Raw genomic sequence first — 22,495 nt, forward strand, 5'->3', positions numbered from 1 at the left:
TAAACTATGTTCATAAAAGATGCGGAATATCATGAAGAGTAATTTATAAATCAACCACAATTTAAACTATAGTAGATATTTCTTTATTCTACAAGCAATTATAATCTTACATTTAAAATTAAACATGCATGCAAACACGACGATTATGACATGGAGACCAATTAGAACGAGCAGTACTTGATTTGAAACCCAATTGCCGGAATCATCTCCGGCTCCGGGATGCCTATGATTAATTACTTATCCAGAGGATATTAATGTTGATAAATAACAAAATTCTGTTATGCACTTACACACAATCCTGTTAGTGGAAGAGGGCCGAAGATCGCAACAGCAAAATCACATGAGATATTCTGTTATAACTAAATTCTGTACACACTATCCATATCCAAACGTACGTGTATTGCCTATATATANCGACGTACGCACGAAGATCAACAACTCGAGCGAATAATCGATGCAGAGTACTTCATTGGTAAGCTTTTTTCCCCATCTATCGATGTTTTGTTTTATAGTTCGTTCGCGATTTGTTTAATGGGAAATGTCTGAGGATCAATCATCCATTTTTATGGAGATTTGAGTCGCAATTTATTCTGCGGGTCTAATGGTCGTTTTCCTTGTGATACCAAACGTATGTCCTGCGGGAAAGTTCAGGAGTATTAGCGAAGAACGAGGTGAAGTAACGCAAACGGCAGCAGAACTGCACAGGGCTGTGAGATTTGCTGCAGGTAAGTTCGGGGTAGATTCGGATAGTTTCTGCCACCCGATTTCAAGTTCGTTCGATCCTGAATTCAGTAATAATGTGTTAACTTCGATTTAGCGTGAAAATATCAGGTCCAAGACTCTAAAAATCGGTCCGACGGTGCAAACGATAGGAGGCGAACTGCTGCTTCGTTGAATTCTTGACAGCAAGGTGAGAATGTCTTGAAAATTCAGTCTGCTTTGGGATGTTTTGGTGTTCGGTTGTTTAGTATGGATGATGTATTTTACTAGCATGCTTAGGATTAATTAAGTGATAGAATTTATTCAAAATTTGAAGATATAGATTAATAATTTGGAAAAGTGGGAAGGTGAGAGATTGAACTAGGGATAACAATGGGTCGAATTTGAGTATGATTTTATGCCTATGTCTCAATTCCAATTTATTGTATCAACCTCCATCCCTATCCCCATCTTTGTCGGATATTTAACTTTAATCCACATCTCCATATCCGTCGAGGACAGAGTATCCATACCCTATTCAAATATCATATTAACACCTGAAATTGTATTTTTTAATGCTTATTTACCAAATTTTTAATAAAACAATAAGAAAACAATTGAAGATAAAAAGTATCAAACTAAACATCATATGAGAAATAAAATTTTTTTATAAATAGCTTATTCCAACATTATTATCCCACAAAAATGACATCAGCTTTATATAAATAATTATTTTATTTGTTTCATCCAATTACCATCGTTCGAGTTGGATATGAGTAAAATGTTACTAAATCTTCCTCCATCCATTGGGTGAGCTCTAAATTTACTAGACTTCTATGGTAATTTTTATCAATGAATGGAGAAATAATTTTAAAGAGTACTTAATAATCTAGTATAGATAAGATAGCGATATTCGCCTATGGAACACCAAATTTTATCTATTTTTTTATGTATATGACGCATATCCCGAAAAACACGAGGTCGTGATTTACTTGGGCACTTCATGTGCATACAAAGTTTTTAATCAATATTTGCATCAACTTTATTTTGGTCAATATCTGATTTTTGCCAAACGTGCCATTAGTCATTCATGCAATTTAATTAAGGTGATTTATGTCACGTTCCTTGACCCCCATGAAATATAAACTTTTATGCCGTCAATTTTGTTGCATTAATATCAAAATCCTCACTATAAAATAAGAACTATATAAAATTGTGTCATTCTTTTACTTATTGTTTAAATCACCAAAGTATTATTTTTAATGAGTGGGTCTCGTGTGAGACCGTCTTACGTATCCTAATCTGTAAGACGGGTCAACCCTACCGATATTCACAGTAAAAAGTAATACTCTTAGTATAAAAAGTAATATTTTTTAATGGATGACCCAAATAAGAGATCCGTCTCACAAATACGACCCGTGAGACCGTCTCACACAAGTTTTTGTCTTTTTTAAAAGTCTTTTAACAGAATAAGGTGAAAATTGATATTTGCTTCCATTCGAATTCTCGACTCTGATTACAAAACCAAGAAAATCAAGTTTATTTAGGAATCTGTAATTATAATTTCACTTGGACTCAAACTGCAACCTCCCTATATATTAGGGTACCTCACTCTTCTTTTCCCCTTTCAGCTTTCAACTTTTCTCTCTGCAGTATATCAGTTTCAGGTGTTTAGAGTTTAATTAAATTTTACGTCTGATCAATATTTTTCTTCAGAAGATGACTTACGCCGGACAAGCTCTTGCTCGCACGATCATCGGCATCATCGGTTCGTCTCGTTTTCATGCTTTATCCGATCGTATATTATATGCCAATCTTGTTCTCTTATTGATTATTTAAGGAGTACTAGACTTGATTAATAGTCTGGTAATCTTTCGAGTTGTGTTATTAATTTTCTTGATCGTTAGAACTATTGATTTTTACGTTGATTAGAAGCGATCCGCCTCCAAATTGTTCCAATCCGACTCAAGTAATGCTAGAGCCGATTCGTTCATCAATTTTCACGAGGCTAAATGTATGCGTATTGTGTGTACGTAGTTCATGTGTGTTTAATACGTGTATTGCGTGTATCCTGTGTAGTAATATACGTACATCTCTCTAATATTTGTTGCAATTTGTTACGCGCACATAAGCACAATCTGTGTGTATTCCGGAAGTTTGAAAGCCATTCATGGTGCATGTTAATATAGATTTGATGAATTTTGTGTTTCCGATAACTTCGATTGAATTAATTTGAGTTTCGTCTGGCAAATAAAAAATTTAATTAATGTGTATCTATTTGTTTGAATTTGTGAGATTTATTTTTCCAAAAGAGTGCATTAAAAATTATTCATGTATTCTTTGGTGGGATTCTACTTCTCTTTAATGGGAAAACAAAATTTGAAAAAAAGGCATGAATTGCTAAACAAATCAATCCAACAAATCATATATGTGTTTTTTGTGGAATTCTATGGCAAATTAGACGTGAACACTATAAATATTGATGTTCATTTTATTTATTATTGTTGATGTTACTTATGATGTTTATGTATGTATTTTTTGGTGAAATTTTATGGCAAATTATATATAATTTGAAAAATAAGGTGTCAAATTACCCTAATGTCAATAAAAAAAATTATTTGAATTTTGAAAGTATCAAATTAGTTGCAAGAATTATCTTGGGATGAAAAGAATTAAATCTTGTAGATTTGGTTTCGATATTATCCTGATCCATTTATATTTTCTTTAAATATTTTTTTTAAAAAAACTTTCGATTTTGCCTAACTATCCAATCCATCTTGGCTAATTTTTATAATTTTTTTTTTTGGCAGGCAATGTTATATCTTTTGGTCTCTTCATCTCTCCAGCGTAATCTCTCTCTCTCTCGTGTTAATCAAATTTTGATTTTATGTATTAAAAGCTCTACCCTCGCAAAAGAGTCATGAATTGTTTTAAGTGTAGTAATATGATCGAAATCATATTATATATAATGATAAAAATTCATAATTGGTACTTCTTCTCTTTTTCTTACACATTAGAATATAAAATAGAACTTGTCTTTCTTCTTAATGCTTTATTTAACATGTGTGTGAGATACCAATTTTCCTTAATAGTTCGTAATAAAACCAACGATCATATGAACACCATAATATTATAAAAAAAAAAAAACAAGTTTCCCCAAATGTCAGTTGCTTGATTTATTTTATTTTAATCTGACTTACTGCCTCGAAAAAACTTTGGAATGTACATGACAATATTCTCGAAATTCTGATTAAAAAAAAAAACAATCTTTTTAATTAGTTTGATGTGATAAACTATTAATTTATTCAAAACTCTATAATATAGGCCAACTTTCAAGAGGATATGGCAGAATAAGACTACGGAGGAATTTCATCCATACCCCTATCTTCTCTGTGTGCTCAACTGTTTATTCTGGGTCTTCTATGGGTTACCCGTCGTTCATCCCGATAGCACGCTCGTCATAACTATCAACGGCATCGGCCTGGCCTTGGAGTTGATTTACCTCACCATTTTCTTCGCCTACACCGGCAAAAGGAACAGGGTGAGTGATTTTACATACATGAACTAAATTGATTCATTCTGCCAAAAAAAAAAAAACAATTGTGGGTCAAGCGAATTTACTGATCTTTATTTCTTTCAGAAAATCATAGGAGCTTTTCTACTTGGAGAGGCAGCTTTGGTTGGGACCGTAGCAGCAGTCACGCTTCTTTGCTTCCACACACATACCAAGAGATCAACTGTTGTGGGGATCATTTGTGTGATTGCTGGTATTATGATGTACGGCTCCCCTCTCTCCATCATTGTAAGTTTCTTCACACTTCCTTGCTTCCAGTTCTTTGATCATCGAATTTCACATTCGTTTAGATTGATGGATTGCTTGCATCTTTTTGGCTCTCGACAGAAAAAGGTCGTCCAAACTAAGAGCGTGGAATTCCTGCCATTCTGGCTTTGTTTGGCTGGATTTGCAAACGGGATCGTGTGGTTTACTTACGCTACCCTCAAGACCTTCGATTTGTATATTGCCGTAAGTTAGTTCCATGTTCTAGCGATACGAATTTCGTATAAATTATTTCTTATTCAACGGAAAACTAATTAATGCTAATTATACATACAGATTGGAAACGGAATTGGAGCGGTACTGGGATTGGTGCAACTCTCTGTGTACGCTTATTACAAGCTTTACGGCAACCCGAAGGTTCGCGACGATGCTAAGCCAGCGGGAGAGGTGCAGCTCCAGACCTCCACAGCACACCGGGGCGTGGCCTCACTGCCAGTTTGAAACAAGAAATTTTCTTGGTTTTGCTGCGTATATTTTCTATTGCACTTTTACTCTTTTTTATCCTCATATCAGGCGGATTTTCGATTGCACTCTGATTATTAGTATTAGATTCTATTGCACTTTGCTATTATTGGTTGGGTGGATTTTGCTATTCGTTTTTATTATCGGATTTGATGAGACTTCATAAATTTTTATTTTGGATTTTGGCTTTCATTCGATTTCGTTATTGGATTTGATGGGACTTCATAATTTTTTCATTATTTCTTCCTGGTGGTGTTGTTATTATTAGTATTATTATTTCCTTGTTAATTCATTTGTTCTGTTAGGATCGGGTGATTTAGAAATGAGTGAATAAACAATCAAACTAGCTTATTAAAAATGATTCGATTTGATGAACAATTTGAATTTTCTCGCTAAGTCAATGTCAGTTAGCTAATCAGAAAAATTATGTGTGGCAGAAAGCTAAAATGACATATTGAACACAAAAAAAATGACTAAGTAAGAAAAGCAGGTGGGTATCCAAAGGTTAGCAGACTGAAACAAAAATAACAAATAAATGTTTCTCGATGTTTCGATATTTGAATAACTCACGTCACCCTTTTTTTCCTTATGGGAGTTATGTTCACTAAAAGTCTTTGAAAATTAAACTTTTATAATAATCCGATTCAGCAGGACTACCACTGCCTAACTGAAACATTTAGTTTAGCTCACTTAGTTAAACAATACTGAACAGTAAACTAACTGTCAGCTTACAAGTATTTCATAATGAAAATATTAAGTAGCTTTCCATCATCGTATATCATTTTTGGGTGAAATTTGATCCTTGAGAGTGACTAGCTGTAATCGTATCATCATGTGGCCGACTGATCAGTCTTAGTTCACCATTGTACATGGAGACGGGCGCTAGGCCTCGTCAAAAGTGGAAATATGATCGTCGGGATCCCTCTGGAGCCTTCTCCCGTAAACGAGCTCCCTCTAGGGCCTTTTCGCTCACGATATTCTCAGTCATATCATATCATACCATGTTTGTCAAAGTCAATCTACATCCTTCAAAATATTTTCTTTCTTTTTTATTCATAAAATATCGTGTCCTTCAAAATTCGTAAAAATAGCATTTAACAAGAAAAAGCGTACAACTTTAGCATATATCATGAAATTACATACTTTCATCATAAGCGTTTTAAAATATCAGTTAGCATGTGTTATGATTCTTCGGGACACCGCCAAACCTTTCGTACTACTCGAGACGTAAAATGACCATTTTACTATTGGACTCTAAAATTTCTCGATTTTGAATTTTTTCTTATTTTTATTGACTCGAGTCTATCCCAATTCATCATATAAGCTTAAATTTGACATTTGACATTTTTCTTAGACGTAAATTCGAGCTTTTTCGATTTATTGACTAATTAAATAAACCGTGAAGCGTTTTAATCGAGAATAAATTCCAAACTTCATATTTTAAACTTAATTTTTTCATGCCTAAACTACCCAGTGAGCCACGAACCAGCCCTCGTGAACCACGGTTCGAGCTCCTTTTCTTCCTAGCCCATGTTCGAACCCTTTTACCCAAACTCAAGCCATGCGCCCTATTCCATCGAACCACCCTCGAGCCTTCTTGGACCAACCTTTGACCAGACCCTCCTAGACCACCCTGAACTGTCGTGGACCAGCACGCCTCGCCACTAGCCCAGCCATCATAAAAATCCAAGCCCTAACTTCCTTAGAACCACATGCCTCCCCAAAACCTTGAGCCACTACCGAACCACCCTGGACCAGACCATGCATGGACCCTCCTGGACCCTACCTAGCCTAGCCCTAACCAGCGCACATGCCCTAGCCGTCCAAATCCGAGCCGTGCGCACCATGCGCGAGAAACCCTAGGCTCGCGGCTTCCCTACCTTCGTGTTAACCATCCAACCACCTTAGGACTCCTTCTAGCCTCTGGACGCAGCTTGCACAGGACTGTGACCAAGCCTGGTTGAGCCTTGGTGCAGCCTCCTTCATGGCCGAGCCTACCTTACCCTTAACTCCATTGTAACCTTTAGAAAACCCTAGGTTCGAATCCTTATTAGCCGTGCACGTTTCCAGCCTATGTTCCTCTGTTAAAAAACTCTTTTTATGACCCTTAAACGTTACTTATTGGCAGCGTGTCCCTTAGAACATCTAAGACAATTCATGTATGTGTAGAAACATCGCAACTCTGAAAAATATACGTCTAGCATTCAATAATTTGGTTCAAATAAGTTTTCATGCGTAAAAACATAAATCATGCATATTATGGATTGAATGGTGCCAAAGAAAGATTAGTAGATTGCCTTTGCGTTAAAAACGCTCGAATATTCGATCATTGGTGTGGGTTGCGAAAGAAGACGAACGGGCGATGAACGACAATGAATTTTGCTCTCCAAATTCTCAAAAATTTTGTGTGTGAGTTGTGTGAAGTTGTGTGGCTGCTAGGACCCTAGGTTCCTTATTTAATTTTTTCAAAAATCATGTGTTAAGGGGTTAGGGTTTGGGCTTTTTAGTTTAGGAGTAATTAGGCCCACTAGTCTTAGGTAAATTAGGCTCATTAAGACCTATTTAATTAAAAAATAAAAGTTTACAAAAATTTGTTTTCAAAAATAATAATTTTTGGGCTTTTAAAAGTCCTTCGTTTGACTAAAACCGACTTCTCGGATAAAATCGAGCTCGTCTCGTAAAATAATTTGGACTCCAGTATTTTTAGAAAATTTTAATCATATTTGATCATATTATCAAGCCTCAAAAACATTTATTGAAAATATTTTTATCTTGGTCGTCCTCAGTCTCCTTTCCCCAGCCTATATCGAATATCCGGATAAAATCTTCAGTTTTCATGGAATCATGCAATTAAACCTTCAATCATATACTATGTATCATTTAAGCATTTAAAATCAATTAAATAAAGCATTTAAGGAATTTAAATAATTTACATGCATGCGGTTTACGTTGGCTGATTTTTAGACATTACATTCAGAGACCATGCTCTCAAGAAAGACATCATGCTGAAATACATCTCAACTGAACAACAATCAACGGATATATTCACTAAGCCACTACCCGAGACTATGTTTTCTTACTTTAGAAATATTTTAGGGCTTATTGATTTATCTTATCGATTAATTTAGGGAGAACGTAGAATTTTAGTTAGTGAACTGATAAGACAAATGTCAATGGTTTATAAACTGAACTGAGTCAGTCACAAGCTGATCTGTCAACAATTAAATCAACTGATTTTATCACATAAGTTGATTAACTTTAATTTGGTTAAGTTACATAATAAAAAAACATGACTACATGTGGCTGTTAATTTAAATTTATCCAAACTTTTAAATTTCAAACGTTAAAATTTCATTTTTGTATAACTGCACAAATTCATCTGCAATGATCGGAGATCCGTGTCGAGCTGGTTGTGAACTGCTGTGTTATTGAAAGCAGTTGGACTGGTTGGATCATAATTTTTGCGTAGCTCAGCAAGCAATTGTGCCAATTTCTTGACATACACTAGATCAAAGAAATAATCCCTCCTTTCCAGTGCTTGAATAATCGAGGGAAGCTTTGACCACCTTCAGGACTACAGCCTCTAAAGCAATGAATTTCTTCAAAAATAAATGGAAACGGTTGAATGACCTATTATTATGATCAAACTTCTAACGCACTGCTACGTGTCCGAAATTTGAAAAGTCACGAGACATATTTAGTAGCCGCCCTTTCTCAGATTTGTTCTCACACTTTCCAAATTTTATAAGTTTCAAAGCAAATCATTTGTTGATAGAGGTCATATTTAAGTATTTTAGTGCATCGTTTTGGTTACATGAAGTCTGCATTTTGTTCATTTCATCTTAAGTTATTGCATATGATGATCGCTCACTGAGTTGTATGAATGAAACGTCCACTACTCGTTTTTCTTAAAAAGTACTAGAAATTTTTTTTTTCCAATCATGCATTCGGCCGAACCTACCCATTTTTAGATATATATATATATATAATTTTTGACAGTATTTAAAAATAAACTAACTAATTATTATTTGAAAATCTAAAAGAAAGTAATTCAAAGAATGAAATCGTAAAGCTTCAACCAACCATAAATTAACATTATTTCAAAAATAAACTTAACTCTAACATCCTCTCAAAAACCTCTCAAAAGCATCATAAGTCATAAAAATATTTAAGTAATTATAAATCATAAACATAGTTTTATTTGCGGAAAACTAGCGACGGTCCTCGAGTTGTGTGCACCTTCAGTCCAGCAAGATCAACCATAAGGCCTCCATTAACATCAATCTCGTGCTCACCTGCATCGATTACACCTAGTGAGTCTATTGACTCAGCAAACCTTAATCATGATAACAAATAATACATAAACATTTACAAGCAACAGTGAAAATACTTTTACTAAAATAGCTTTTCATGAACATAAACTTTAATATTTTCCTTTCAACATATCATATCATATTTCTTTTCATCATATCATATCATATTTTCTTTCATCATATACGTATATGTTTCCATTTTTATTGAATTCAGATCCTCAATTGTGACTTTTGTATTAGCTATAGGTCGATGGTTCCATCTACGTATTACCACGATACCGGACGGCGGGGATATCAGCGACACTCTCACCCGTCAACTGAGCTTTGGCCTTACATATCATCGTATCATCGTATTAGTCACAATCAATTCACCTCCTTCATCTTTTCATATTTCCATCACTTTATAAAAATTCATGCATATATTTAAATCATTTTCTTTTAAACCAAGCATGCAACATGTCTTTTAGTATAAGTGTTTCATCGTAAAATTTCATAAACATTTAAAATAAATGTTTTAACAATTATAATAGCATTCAGGGCACTGCCAGGATGTCTAACATTTTCGGTTGTAAAATGACCGTTTTGCTCCTGAAACCCTAACTTTCCATATATACCTTAGACCTTAAAACGACGATCCAAATCATTCCAACTTTAACATCACACCTTAAAATATGCCTTTAAATATTTTTTTAGACGTAAAATTAAATTTCTCGACTAATATTTCAATTCGTTTTTTTAAACTTAGACGTACATCCCAGTTTTGACTCGTATGGACTCGAAACTTAACCAAACTTTACTAAATTTGAACCAAAGCTTAATAACACCTAACTAAACCATATACAACACAATTCAAGCCCATTAAAGCCTAAAAACAAGCCTAGGAAGCTGCTGAATTTTCTACACAAAAGAACACTAGCTCTAGTTGGTTCGAACTCTAGCTTGCCTCGGCTCCAGCCCTTAACCACTATGACCAGACCTTAGTTTACCCTCCTAGGACCATGACCGAACCCTAGACAAGCTACTGGAACAGCTTATACAGCCCATGCACTTGCAAACCCCTCAATCGTAGCCTACATTCCTTGCGCCCCCAAGCCTTTCGCTACAGCCTATTCCCCTTCGAACCAGCCTTTGCTCCCTCAGCCTAGGATCCCGACTAAGCCCCCTTAGGACCCCTAGACATGCCCTAACAACAGCCAGCATCCCCACCCTTCAAGGAACCCAAAAACCGAAAACCTAAATTCCCCTCAAACCTCAAAACGTTCATCCCTCTCCTAGCTTGTGTTCAGCCTTTTCACAGCCCATCTAGGACCATCCTCCAGCCCCTTTAGGTCTCTTAGACACACCCTAATGACAGCTAGAAGCCTTGGCTATCAAAGACTCCTAGCCGAAGATCCTTTTCTCACAAGGACTCTATTTTCGTGCAACCCTTAACTTTTCCATGTCCAGCCCTTGTGTAAGCTTGTCTAGACCCTTAAACCCTCTGAAATTCATCCCTTTTCATAGCTCTATGATGGTAGCCCCTTCATGCACCATTAACATGGGTTTTGAATCATAAAAACATGAGTTTTTTTGGCACAACATGGCATAAATGAAAGGTGATCGATTAAGGTGCCCGTTTGCGCAACGGAATTTTCAAAAATTATTTTTCTAGCAAGAAAACCGAGCACCCTAAACTATAGTATGTAGCAAATACAATAAACACAAAATGACATTCATAGAGTGTTTTAGATAATTACCTATCAATCTTAAATGATTGATGATGGCTCCAACTTAGTTGTCAAACAACTAAGCTCTTCAATGGCAAGACAAATCTTCAAGCTTCCAAGAGCACACCATGTTCAAAAATTAAGCCCACCACCAACAAGGAAGATTCCCTCTAATTTTGCACTAGAAAAATTAGATGATTTTTCTTTTTGGAAGAGAGTGCAATCTTCAACAATTGAAGTAGCAAAATGAAGGAGAATGAATATGCTCAAGTGTCGGCCATTGCAAGATGATAGAAGGGGAGAGAAAATTTTCTTGGTGTATGAAAAAGTGATAAAGTGCATGAGTATACCATGCATTGTTTTATGAAAAAGTTGTCTCCAACCCTTCACATCCCTTGCATGCTTTTCTATTTGGGTTTGTAACAATTACAAAGTCCATGGACTTTTATTTAAATATCATAAAAAAATTTAAGATCATTTAAACTTTACTTGATTTTATTCAAGCCCACTAGTTGAATATTTCCTATTGGGCTCTACAAAACTCAATATTATTTAATTAATTCGACGCTTGAATTAATTTAATTATTTGGACTCTACTAGGCCCACTAGGGTTTAATTAATTCAACAATTGAATTAATTTAATTTAGTACATAATCATGTTTATGAAAATCACAATTTTCAAATACATTATTTGTTTGACCAACTTTTAATTTAGGAACACTTCCACAAATTAAATGTTACATTCACCTCATAGAAGTCGTACTTCTGTTTTTCTTTACGCTTATAAACTCTTTTATAAGCCGTTCAACACATTGAACTATTTTCCTTCTCAACGGGATCTAGAAAGTTAGCACTTGTGTGGCCCTCAATGGTTCAATGATACAAATAGTCGTGGGTTCACATCTCAATGCGATTCGGGACTAAACATGTCCTTATACGAGCATACCACAGTTGCTTCATTCTTACTTATCAACTCCTTGATAATAAGAATGTCAGAACTCATGTCTGATAGTACCCAACCAATCATGTTAAACGCCTAGCAGCACCGCTTACATGATTCCCTAGGTCTCAAATGATAGTGCCTGCAAGAACCAATCTATTATGGTTAGCGTACAGTACGGTCCCTTCAACTCATATATCCCGACTGATTAGACAAATATTGGTATATCGAGAGCTGTCAAACAATCGACATTATGTGTCATGTCGTAATTGCATCGATGGTGTAATCTATGAAACCCCTTTCATAATTACCACCAACACTCTGATCAGAGATTTCATACTACATACACATTGGATATCCATACCCGAAGGTAAGCGGTGAATCCCTGACACAATGCATCGACTCCTATATGTTTCGACAAAACACACAACCTTGCCACCTGATGACCCCATATAAGTCGGTAAACAATTCAAAGTGCAATGCTAACATATAGAGTCTCAATGTTGTCCTGGGTCATAAGGACTAATGGTGTACAACTATAAACTAAGACGTTTCAACTCGATAAGTGAGAACCACTTGGAAAGTCCTTTATGGAGGGTTGTTCAGTGCACTATACCAGGAACACCTATCTGCATGATACTCACGTCGCAGATACTAGTCTTAAACTCGAGCGGCCTATATCCTTCTTAGCGGCGGCTGAATCGACTAGGAACTGTTTAGAATATCCAGTATTCCACATATGAGTTTCATGATACTCATCATATGAGCATCTCATATTCTTTCTACTATTTGTATATTCAAGGACTTTATCTATGCAACTAGCATAAGTATACAGATAAATATGTGCCAAAACAATAATTTCAAATATTATTAAAATAAAGATCATTTATACATAGAGTTTCATTGTAAACCCTCGGCCAACACTTGGCTCGACGGACACCTACTCTAACAATAAAAACGAAAATAATGCAAGGGTTCATATTTTTTCATGCAAACATTCACCAAGCACATAATATGATGTGATAGATGAGAAAAAGAGACAAAGGCGTGCCTTTGCGTTTATTACGCACGAAAAACAACTTGGCGATGCGAGGACGTCGATGAAGAGAAGACCCTATGCTGATTTTTCTTCAAAAACGTGACTTTCCCCTTCAATATTCACGTGTGGTGTGTGGTCGTGTGGTGTGTGCACTTGCTGAAGAAGGAGTCCTAGTAATTTTTTAGGTGAAGGGGGCGTGTGGATTATGGGGTTTGGGGTAGGGTTTTAGGCTTTTATTTATTAATTAAAACTCATAGTATAAGTTTAGGCTCATTAACCTAGTATAATAGGCCTGAACCCCATAGTTAATATTTAAAATATTTTGTTTAGGAAAGTTTGTGAAAATAATAGTCGAGTTCTCAAAAAGTGCATATTTTCGTCAAAAATCGAATACAGTTTAAAAATACGACTCAGCGTATAAAAACACCTCAAAACACTTCCTTTTCAAAAATACCATATAACATATACCATATATTATAATTAAAAATAATCATTTAATAAAAATATTTTCTCTTATTTGGACCTCGGTCTCCGTTCCTCGATCGCATCTTGAATATCTTTTAAAAACATAGTTTTATGCATTAATGTAGAAATGTATATTTTAAACATGCCAACATGCATATCATAATTAATTCAGGCAACTAAAACCATTTAATTAGCCATTTTCCATTTTCCCTAGATTTGCATGCAGTTGGATTACGTCATCGTATTTTGGACCTTACAATTCCTCTCTCCCTTAAATGAAATTCCGTCCTCGAAATTATAACTTACCGAATAACTTCGGGTAGCGACTCCTCATGTCCCTCTTAGTTTCCCAAGTAGCCTCTTCCTCCGAGTGATTTAGCCAATTGAATTTGACCATTTGAATAACATTGTTTTGGAGTCTTCTTTCTTGCCTATCCAGAATTTGTATATGTCTTTCCTCGTATGACATATTCGGAGTCAACTGTAGAGGTTCGTAATTTAGTACATTTGAAGAGTTCGACATGTACTTTCGCAGCATCGAGATATGAAACACATTGTGTACTCCAGCTAGCATTGGTGGCAACGCCACTCTATAGGCTAATGTTCCAATTTTCTCCAAAATCTCAAATGGTCCTATGAACCTCGGACTAAGTTTGCCTTTCTTGCCAAATCTCATAACATCCTTCATAGGTGTTATTTTTACAAATACGTGGTCGCATACTGCAAACTCTAGCTCTCTTCGTCGCTTGTCCGCGTAGCTCTTTTGTCGGCTTTGTGCAGTTTTCATCCTATCTCAAATTTTTACTACTAGCTCCGCTATTTGCTTGATCAAGTCCAGACCAAATTCCCCTCTTTTACCAACCTCATCCCAATGTATAGGTGATCTATACTTCTTTCCATAAATTTCTTCGTAAGGAACCATTCCTATAGATGATTGGTAACTATTGTTGGAAATAAATCACACAAGCTCGGAGTATATCTTCCAAAATTTAAATCACCTTTTCAGACTGACCATCGGTTTGAGGATGGAATGCTGTACTGAATTACAACTTTGACCTCATCGCTGCATGTAGACTCTTCCAGAAAGATGATGTGAACCTCGGATCTCGGTCAGAAACGATAGACACTTGAATCCCATGCAGTCGGACTATCTCTCGAATATACAGCTCTACATACTGCGTCATGGTGAATGTCGTCTTGATAGGTAGAAAATACGCTATTTCATAAGACGATCAAATATAACCCATATGACATTGTATCCTTTGATAGTCTTAGGCAGTCCCACAACAAAGTTCATGGTAATATTTTCCCATTTCCACTCGGGAATAGGAAGTGGCTTGAGCTTCCCAGCTGACCTCTGATGCTTAGCCTTAACTTGCTGGCATGTCAAACAGTAACGTCCCGAAAATTTGAAGGTCTACGTGAACCACATGCATGCAAATTATCAAATTTCTTATGTATTTTAATTAATTTATTTTAATTGCATTTCGTAAATATGGTAGGCATGTTTAAATGTTTAAAAGATGGTTTTCTACTAGAATGCATAAAAATGTGTTTTAAAAGTTATTCAAGACGCGATCGAGGAACGGAGACCGGGGACCACATATGGGAAAATATTTTTATTAAATAATTATTTTTAATTGGTTAAGGTGTGGTGTATTTTAAATGAAAATTTCGAAAATGAGGTGTTTTTTGTGGGGACCCGAACGCTAATTCATTTTCTTAATCATTATTAGGATCAAATGTAACTACGCTAATTCATTTTCTTAATCATTATTAGGATCAAATGTAACAATTAAGTAAACTGGGTCATACCATTTTTTTTTTAACATACATGAGTACGCAACATATGAAATAAATCTTATTTCATTTACGAGATCAATGTCTAGATCAAATGTACAAGTCTTGTACAAACGTAATTCATAACAAACTACTGGTCATTCACTACATATCAGGTAATGAAAACAACTCTACTTCTGGGTCCGAATCTCCACGCTAATCTCAATCTCTCATCCTCGTCTTGACCATGATCTTGTCCCATCTGTTGTCATGCACACATACAAACACGACAACAGCCGGATAACTCCAATGAGAAATATATTCTCAGTATAACCAACGTATACATGCAATCATATACCAGATATAAAAGCATATAACAATTATCAATAACATGTATCAAAATCTGAAAGACATGAATCGCTAGAAAACTGTAAATCAAACTCTGGACTCATAATCTCTAACTCGACTCTTCTCTAATCTAGGGATCCCGGTCGAATAAGAACGCAACCTTCTCTCACCTACTCTCCCAGCTAGATGGTGGTACTTTCTTATTCCCAGACTTTGGCATTCTGTATCGAATTTCTGCAATAAGAGTCGATCTACTCTTAAGCACATCGATACACCAAATGTCCAGTGTCATGGCGGCTATGCCAAAGACTAGGCACATCTGCCCATGACTCAATACATACTCTGCTATAAATCAATAGACTAAGCATATTAATCTCATGAATTGCAACCATCAATGCAATAAAATAAAGTATGTGGTTTTGGGAAAACTCAAGTCGAATCTAACTCGAGTCATATCTTCTCGGTTTAACATTGAGTTATACCTTTCTTTTCGTAGTTCTCGGTTGAATCAAATATCAATCTGCCTTTGTTCTGTCTTCGAAACTTTCAATCCCAAGTCTGGAATAACTTATTCGAGAAGTACTATATAAAAATACAACTCAAGGCAATACGGGATATAATCAGAACTCAATCTAATTCTATTTCGACGGCATAACAACACAATCTCGGTATATCCAGCAACTCAATATCAATAAATGCCAATCATACTTCATAATAATAACAAACACAATTCCAATACTAAATCTGTATACTTTTAATCAAGTATAATCTGCAAAATCATAATAATTTCATACTGTATCCGTTCTTCGTTCTGTTTTCAATTCTACGATGTATCATATCTCAAGAACACCGTATATCAATCATATCTGATATTTTTCCAACAGCTGAATTTCAAACCATGCACGAATTTAATAACACTTACATCCTTTCGTAGCTCTTGAAGAGAGGAACACAGTACTTAACTTGGATCGACAATCAGAAGGTCGGATCTTGGACAAAGTTCAAATTTATCAAATTAAAAGCTTGAAATTTTCCTGGAATTCTCTCGGTTCTCTTCCTTGGAATTTGAATGAATAAGGAATGATTTACATATTATATTTGCATGGCAAGGACGTGTGGTTCATTCTTAGTTCAGCACGTCTCGCGCATATGCGCGACCATCATCGGCACATATGCGCGAGACCTACTGTCTCGTCGCATCAGAATTCTTCTGCTCGCGCATATGCGCACCTCGACCCCGCGTATATGCGCGAGACCTACTGTCTCGACACTTGTCAAGTTCACTAGCTCGCGCATATGCGCGAGGTCTTCTGCCTCGGCACATGATACTCGCGCATATGTGCGCCTCTCTGCCGCGCATGTGCGCGACGTCTGCTGTATTCTAGACATACAATACTCATGCATTTCCAATTCTGGTCTCGGAGTGGTCCGTCTATAATCGCAACAATTCATAATCATTATTTCCAGATTATCAACGTAAAATTCTCGGGCATTACATTTTTATACGCTGAGTCATATTTTTAAACGGTATTCGATTTTCAAGAAAAATAGGGACTTTTTGAGAACTCGGCTATTATTTTCACAAACTTTTCTAAATAAAATATTTTAAATATTAATTAATAGGCTTAATGGGCCTAATTTACTAGACTAATGGGCCTAGGCTTACACCATGAGTTTAATCAAAATAAAAAGCCAAAAACCCTTCTCCAATCCTACAAAACACACGCCCCATCCCCCTAAATTTTACAAGGACTCTTCCTCCATCAACCATCCCACACACCACACATTTTGTGAAGGAAAGCCATGAAATTTGAAGAAAAAATTAGCAAGGTTGCATCCCTCGTCTCCCCGCCGACGTTCTTCGCATCGCTAGCCGTTTTTCTTGCGTAATATACGCAAAGGCACGCCTTAACTTTCTTTCAAATATCTTTCACATCATATTATGTTTATTTATTTATCCTTGCATGATACACATCTTTTATTTTCGTTTTTTTATATGCCATGGCCAAAAACTCATGTTTTAATGATCTAAAACTCTTGTTAATGGTGCATAAAGGGGCTGTCATGCTAGGGCAATAAAAAAGATGAATTTTAGAGGGTTTAATGGCCTAGAAAAGGTTGCACAAGGGCTGGACATGGAGGGTATCTAGGTTGCACAGTACCCGACGTCAACTCAATAGCAAATTCAACTTCTAGTTCCGGTGGAATGCCAGAAACTTCCTTAGGAAAGACGCTAGGAAAGTCCCTGACGGCCTCAACATCATGTAGCTTCTGACTGTCAGGAATGGGTGATGACATAACACATGTTAGAAAAGCTTGGCAGCCTCGCTTAACAAGTTTCCTCGCACTGATGCCGGAGATGATGTGCGGCATTTGCTTGTCTCTCGCTGTCTTAAAGATAAAATATTTGCCGCTGGGTGGTCGAATAGTCACTGACCTCTGCCGACATTCTAACGAAACTCCATTCAAAGATAGCCAATTCATGTCAAGTATGATGTCAAATTCAGGCATTGGGAGTACGATAAGGTCATCCCAAATCACATCTTTTTGCAAACGAAGCTCCAGATTCTTCACAATGCTCGAAGTGATCATTTGATCACCAGAAAAAAAAGAAACTTTGAAGCCCAATCTCATATCCTCGGGTATAATATTTAGTCTCTTGACGAATGTCTCGAATATGAATGAGTGTGTAGCTCCCGAATCTAGCAATGCGTAGGTAGCTACACCTAGAATGAATATCTTTCCTGTGACGAATACGCAGTTAAATCTATTCGTGTTGAAGTTTAAAGAATTTCTATCATTATTTTCCCAATATTTTTTAAAATTCAATGCTTAGACCCTAGTATTTCTCAAAAAATAGCACTATAACCCCTTAAATTTTCGAAATTAGAATTTTCATCCCTAAAAGTTTCGAGTTTTGCCAATTAGCCTCCAAAATTTTCGAAACTTCGTATCCTACCCCATAAATATCGAATTTCATCAATTTGAGCACTAGACTTTAGAAAATCATGATTCTAACCCTTAGGAATCCAGAAATTACGAAAACAGCCCCTATTTACCATGGATTTACATTTTAGTCCCTGAATTTTCAAGGATACCAGATTTTACCCTAGAATTTTGGGTATATCTCAATTTCAGTCCTTGGACTCTTGAAAATTTTGGTTTAGCCCTTAAACTTTTGGTACTATGCAATTTAACCTTTAAACTTTTCGATTTTTGCACTGTGGTCCCCAAACTTTCGAATTATTCCATGAACACCCCAATCTCGATTTCTCCCCAATTTTAAGTCTTAAATTTTATGTTTTGGTTTAGTTTATTCCTTTATATTATTAAGGCTTATATTTTATGCTCAGTTTCCATAAATTTCAATGTCATCCTTTAAATCTAATTATAGTAGAGCATGCGACCTAATTTCTTCTAGGTTCTTCATTATCCCAATCAATTCTCATAACCAATTTAACTTTTAATGCAATAAGAGCAATACCAAAAACGTAAATAACTAGGTTACCAGTGATTAGAGTCGTGTCTGGCTTCTTCTCAGCTTCTTCAGCATGCATCACATAAGCTCTGCCCACAGTTGGTCCTCTCTTCTTCAAGCAATCAGCAGATTTATGTCCCTCTTCCTTGCATATGAAGCATCTATATGATCCCTACATGCACTTGCCATAGTGTAAGCGATTGCACTCTTTGCATAATGGCATATCTTCAGGGTTTGGTGCCCAAGGCGGTGGTAGCTTTTGCTATCCCGACTTCTTCCATTGTCCTTGGGGCTTTTGTTTCCCTTGAGCTTTCGGAGGTCTCGTGAATTGCCTCTTAACTGGCTGAGAGCTCTGCTGGTGCTGCTACCTCTTGCGCTGCATCTCAAAATCAATATCTTTCAAGGCTTGCTCAGCTTGTAATGCACAAGCAGTGGCAGCTGCATAATCAGCTGATCACATCATCATCACATCACGGTGTATGGTAGGTCGAAGGCCATCCATAAAGTGCCTTAATTTTTCAGCAGCATCCATAGAAATAAGGGGTACAAAGTGACAGCCACTGTCAAATCTCCTAACAAACTCGACCACAGTCGTGTCTCCCTGAAAGAGAGTCATAACTTCTCTCTTTAGGCGCCCTCGGACGTCGGCAGTAAAATACTTTTCATAAAAAATGTTCTTGAATTGCTCTCAAGTGAGTGTGGCAAGATTGACACCATGTTCAGCTCCTTCCCACCAAAGAGAAGCATCATCTTGAAGCATATAAGTAGCATACCTAACTCGGTCAGCGTCTCCCATATTTAGATAACAAAAGTGCACCTTAAGTGATCGAATCCAACCCTCAGCAACAAACGGGTCGGTGGTGCCAGAAAATTCCTTCGGACCTAGCCTTCGGAACTGATCGTAAACGTCGAGATGTGGCCTCGGAGCCTGCTGAAACTGCTGCTCAAAGAAATGTGACATTCCCTTTAGAGCACGTGTAGCAGCATCCCTATTAGGAGGTGGGGGTGCATTCCCTTAACGATCTCCATTGGTCTCAACTTGTCTATCGGTACTAGGTGCGCGTCTTGATGGTATCATATCTGAACGTTTTCCAAATTCTAAACATAACCAACATGCATTTAAATCTAAGTTTCTAATCATGCAACATATACTAATCCCTTTTTGAACAACTTCAAGCATATATAACATTTAACCTCAAAAAGCTTTTAAACATGTAACCTAAACGTATAAACCATGTAAACATAAATCATGTAAACATGCAGATATCATCATAAAAATCATGTAAAGCAACTAAACTTACAGACTTGAGGTTTGACAACTGAGCTTTCCGGAACTGGCGGTGGCACAACCCTTTGCAAGAACATTGCTCCGATACCAACTGAAACGTCCACTACTCGTTTTTCTTAAAAAGTACTAGAATTTTTTTTAATCATGCATTCGGCCGAATCTACCCATGTTTAGATATATATAATTTTTGAAACCATTTGAAAATAAACCAACCAACTATTATTTGAAAATCCAAAAGAAAGTAATTCAAAGAATGAAATCGTAAAACGTCAACCAACCTAAAACAAACATTATTTCAAAAATAAACTTAACTCTAACATCCTCGCAAAAACCTCTTAAAAGCATCATAAGTCATAAAAATCTTTAATTAACATAAATCATAAACATAGTTTTATTTGCGGAAAACTAGCGACGGTCCTCGGGTTGTGTGCACCTTCAGTCCAGCAAGATCAACTATCAAGACCTCCATTAACATCTGTGTTTCGCCTCACGTTTAATAAGGACCCAATAATATGACGTCATTTATTTTCACGTGTCAAACTGACCCATCAATATTGAATTGTAGTGGTTGGTCGCCATGAGTTTCCTCAATAATATAAGCCGAAATTATGGAATTTCCACTCAATTCAAATCATATGTCTGGTGGAAGTCATAGCTTTCTGGCGTCCAGGCTTCCTCAATGATATGAACCAGGCACTGGTTGCGGATAGCGTTCAACATGCAACCACGGTTGATGGAAGGAAAAAAAATTAAACTCCTTTGATTTTTAATTTTGCGATTTGATTTAAATTTTAAATCTTATTCAAAACAAGAGATTTTAATTTTAAAATTGTCTCATCATTTTAATTTAAAAACGTGTGACATGAGTTTGTATGTTTGCCGGATTCATGCAACTATATTATTTAATAATATACATACATGTATACTACTATATATCACATATATATCATAATATGACATTCAACAATAAATAAGGATGATCGATCACCAACACTATTAGATGCATACAAGCCAAACATGGATCAAGGCCCATAACCTAGGTGAATGCAGAGATGCAAATGTAACTTATTACAAGAGCTTCCAATATTTTATATGTCTTCATTTTGTGCATCGGGCCCACCATGTTCCAGTCTTGATCTCCCACTATTTCTAATAATTACATTTAAATAGCCATGTCACATAAGGGATACATCTCATGGAGTGGGAATGAACCATAAACCAGGCCTACTTTAATAATATCAAATATTAACAAAATGAATTAAAAAAACAAAATATCCTAACATATACCTATCACATTGGTCAAGGTTCTCGATCATCCTTCACGCATTTAATATAACATATTAACATCAATTAATTAAACAAATTTAATTAATTGATTAAATCATGCATCTAATAATTTTATTACTTATTACCACAATTATTAAATAATTAATAAATTAAATAATCGCCTTTTATTTAATTTCTAATTTATTCAATAATAATTGTTTTCTTGTAAAACATATTTTTACCATAAATAATTAAAATCATATTCTAATTATTTACCTTGCAAGAAAATTATAAATTTAGCAAAATTTGATTTTAAGAAAAAATAAACAATTTTCAAAAAATATCAATTTTGTCCAAAATTTTGTAAAATCAGAAAATCACATCTTAGACCCGAACAATTCAAGCCCACGACCCAGCACGGTGCTCGAGACATTCTCGGCCCGCTGCCCGATCAGATCGGGTGCTGGCGGCACGCTGTGTGCGCAGGCGTGCGCACGGTTGTCATTCATCGAGAGGAAAAGTCCATGGTTGTAATTGTACATGATTAGTATTTACGACCCGGGACAACACTGAAGCTCTACATACTAAGATTGTGTTTTAACACATTTACAGACTCCACAAGGGTCACAAGATGGCGAGGTTGAGTACAATTGCGAAATGTGTAGGAGCCAGTGCACTGTAGTCGAGAATTCATCGCTCACCTACGGGGGTGTAAATATACTATGTAATCTAACGAAATAATAGTGCATGAAATCTCCGGCCAGAGTGTGAGATGTATATTAGGGAAAGAGTTCTCTAGTTGTGCATTCTCATGATCAATTGTTGGTACATAGAATAGGAAAAATTAGAGTAAGCCCGAATAAAGAAATTTGTC

The 22,495-nt window shown here is 36.1% G+C and overlaps 2 protein-coding genes across 6 annotated transcripts; one reads left to right on the forward strand and one right to left on the reverse strand.

The window, feature by feature from the left end:
- Nucleotides 1–414: 414 nt before the first annotated feature.
- On the forward strand, nucleotides 415–5,108 carry LOC140981335 (bidirectional sugar transporter SWEET4-like). 5 transcript variants are annotated; one of them, XM_073447706.1, is made up of 9 exons: nucleotides 415–472; nucleotides 652–725; nucleotides 832–910; nucleotides 2,416–2,467; nucleotides 3,510–3,546; nucleotides 4,024–4,240; nucleotides 4,340–4,501; nucleotides 4,601–4,723; nucleotides 4,814–5,108. In XM_073447706.1, the coding sequence occupies exons 4-9, from the start codon at nucleotides 2,419–2,421 to the stop codon at nucleotides 4,976–4,978; spliced, it is 753 nt and encodes a 250-aa protein (XP_073303807.1). In that variant the 5' UTR covers nucleotides 415–472; nucleotides 652–725; nucleotides 832–910; nucleotides 2,416–2,418; the 3' UTR covers nucleotides 4,979–5,108. The 5 variants fall into 5 exon arrangements, with proteins under 5 accessions (XP_073303807.1, XP_073303803.1, XP_073303806.1 ...); XM_073447702.1 differs by having other exon boundaries at nucleotides 426–472; nucleotides 2,361–2,467; XM_073447705.1 differs by lacking the exon at nucleotides 415–472 and having other exon boundaries at nucleotides 597–725.
- A 12,581-nt stretch (nucleotides 5,109–17,689) lies between these two features.
- Nucleotides 17,690–18,223, reverse strand: LOC140981638 (uncharacterized). Its single transcript, XM_073448059.1, has one exon. It carries the CDS (start codon nucleotides 18,221–18,223, stop codon nucleotides 17,690–17,692), a length of 534 nt encoding a protein of 177 aa, XP_073304160.1.
- Between the last annotated feature and the right edge of the window lie 4,272 nt (nucleotides 18,224–22,495).

This window comes from Primulina huaijiensis, chromosome 7, assembly GCF_012295235.1.
Source record: "Primulina huaijiensis isolate GDHJ02 chromosome 7, ASM1229523v2, whole genome shotgun sequence".
NCBI lineage: Eukaryota > Viridiplantae > Streptophyta > Magnoliopsida > Lamiales > Gesneriaceae > Primulina > Primulina huaijiensis.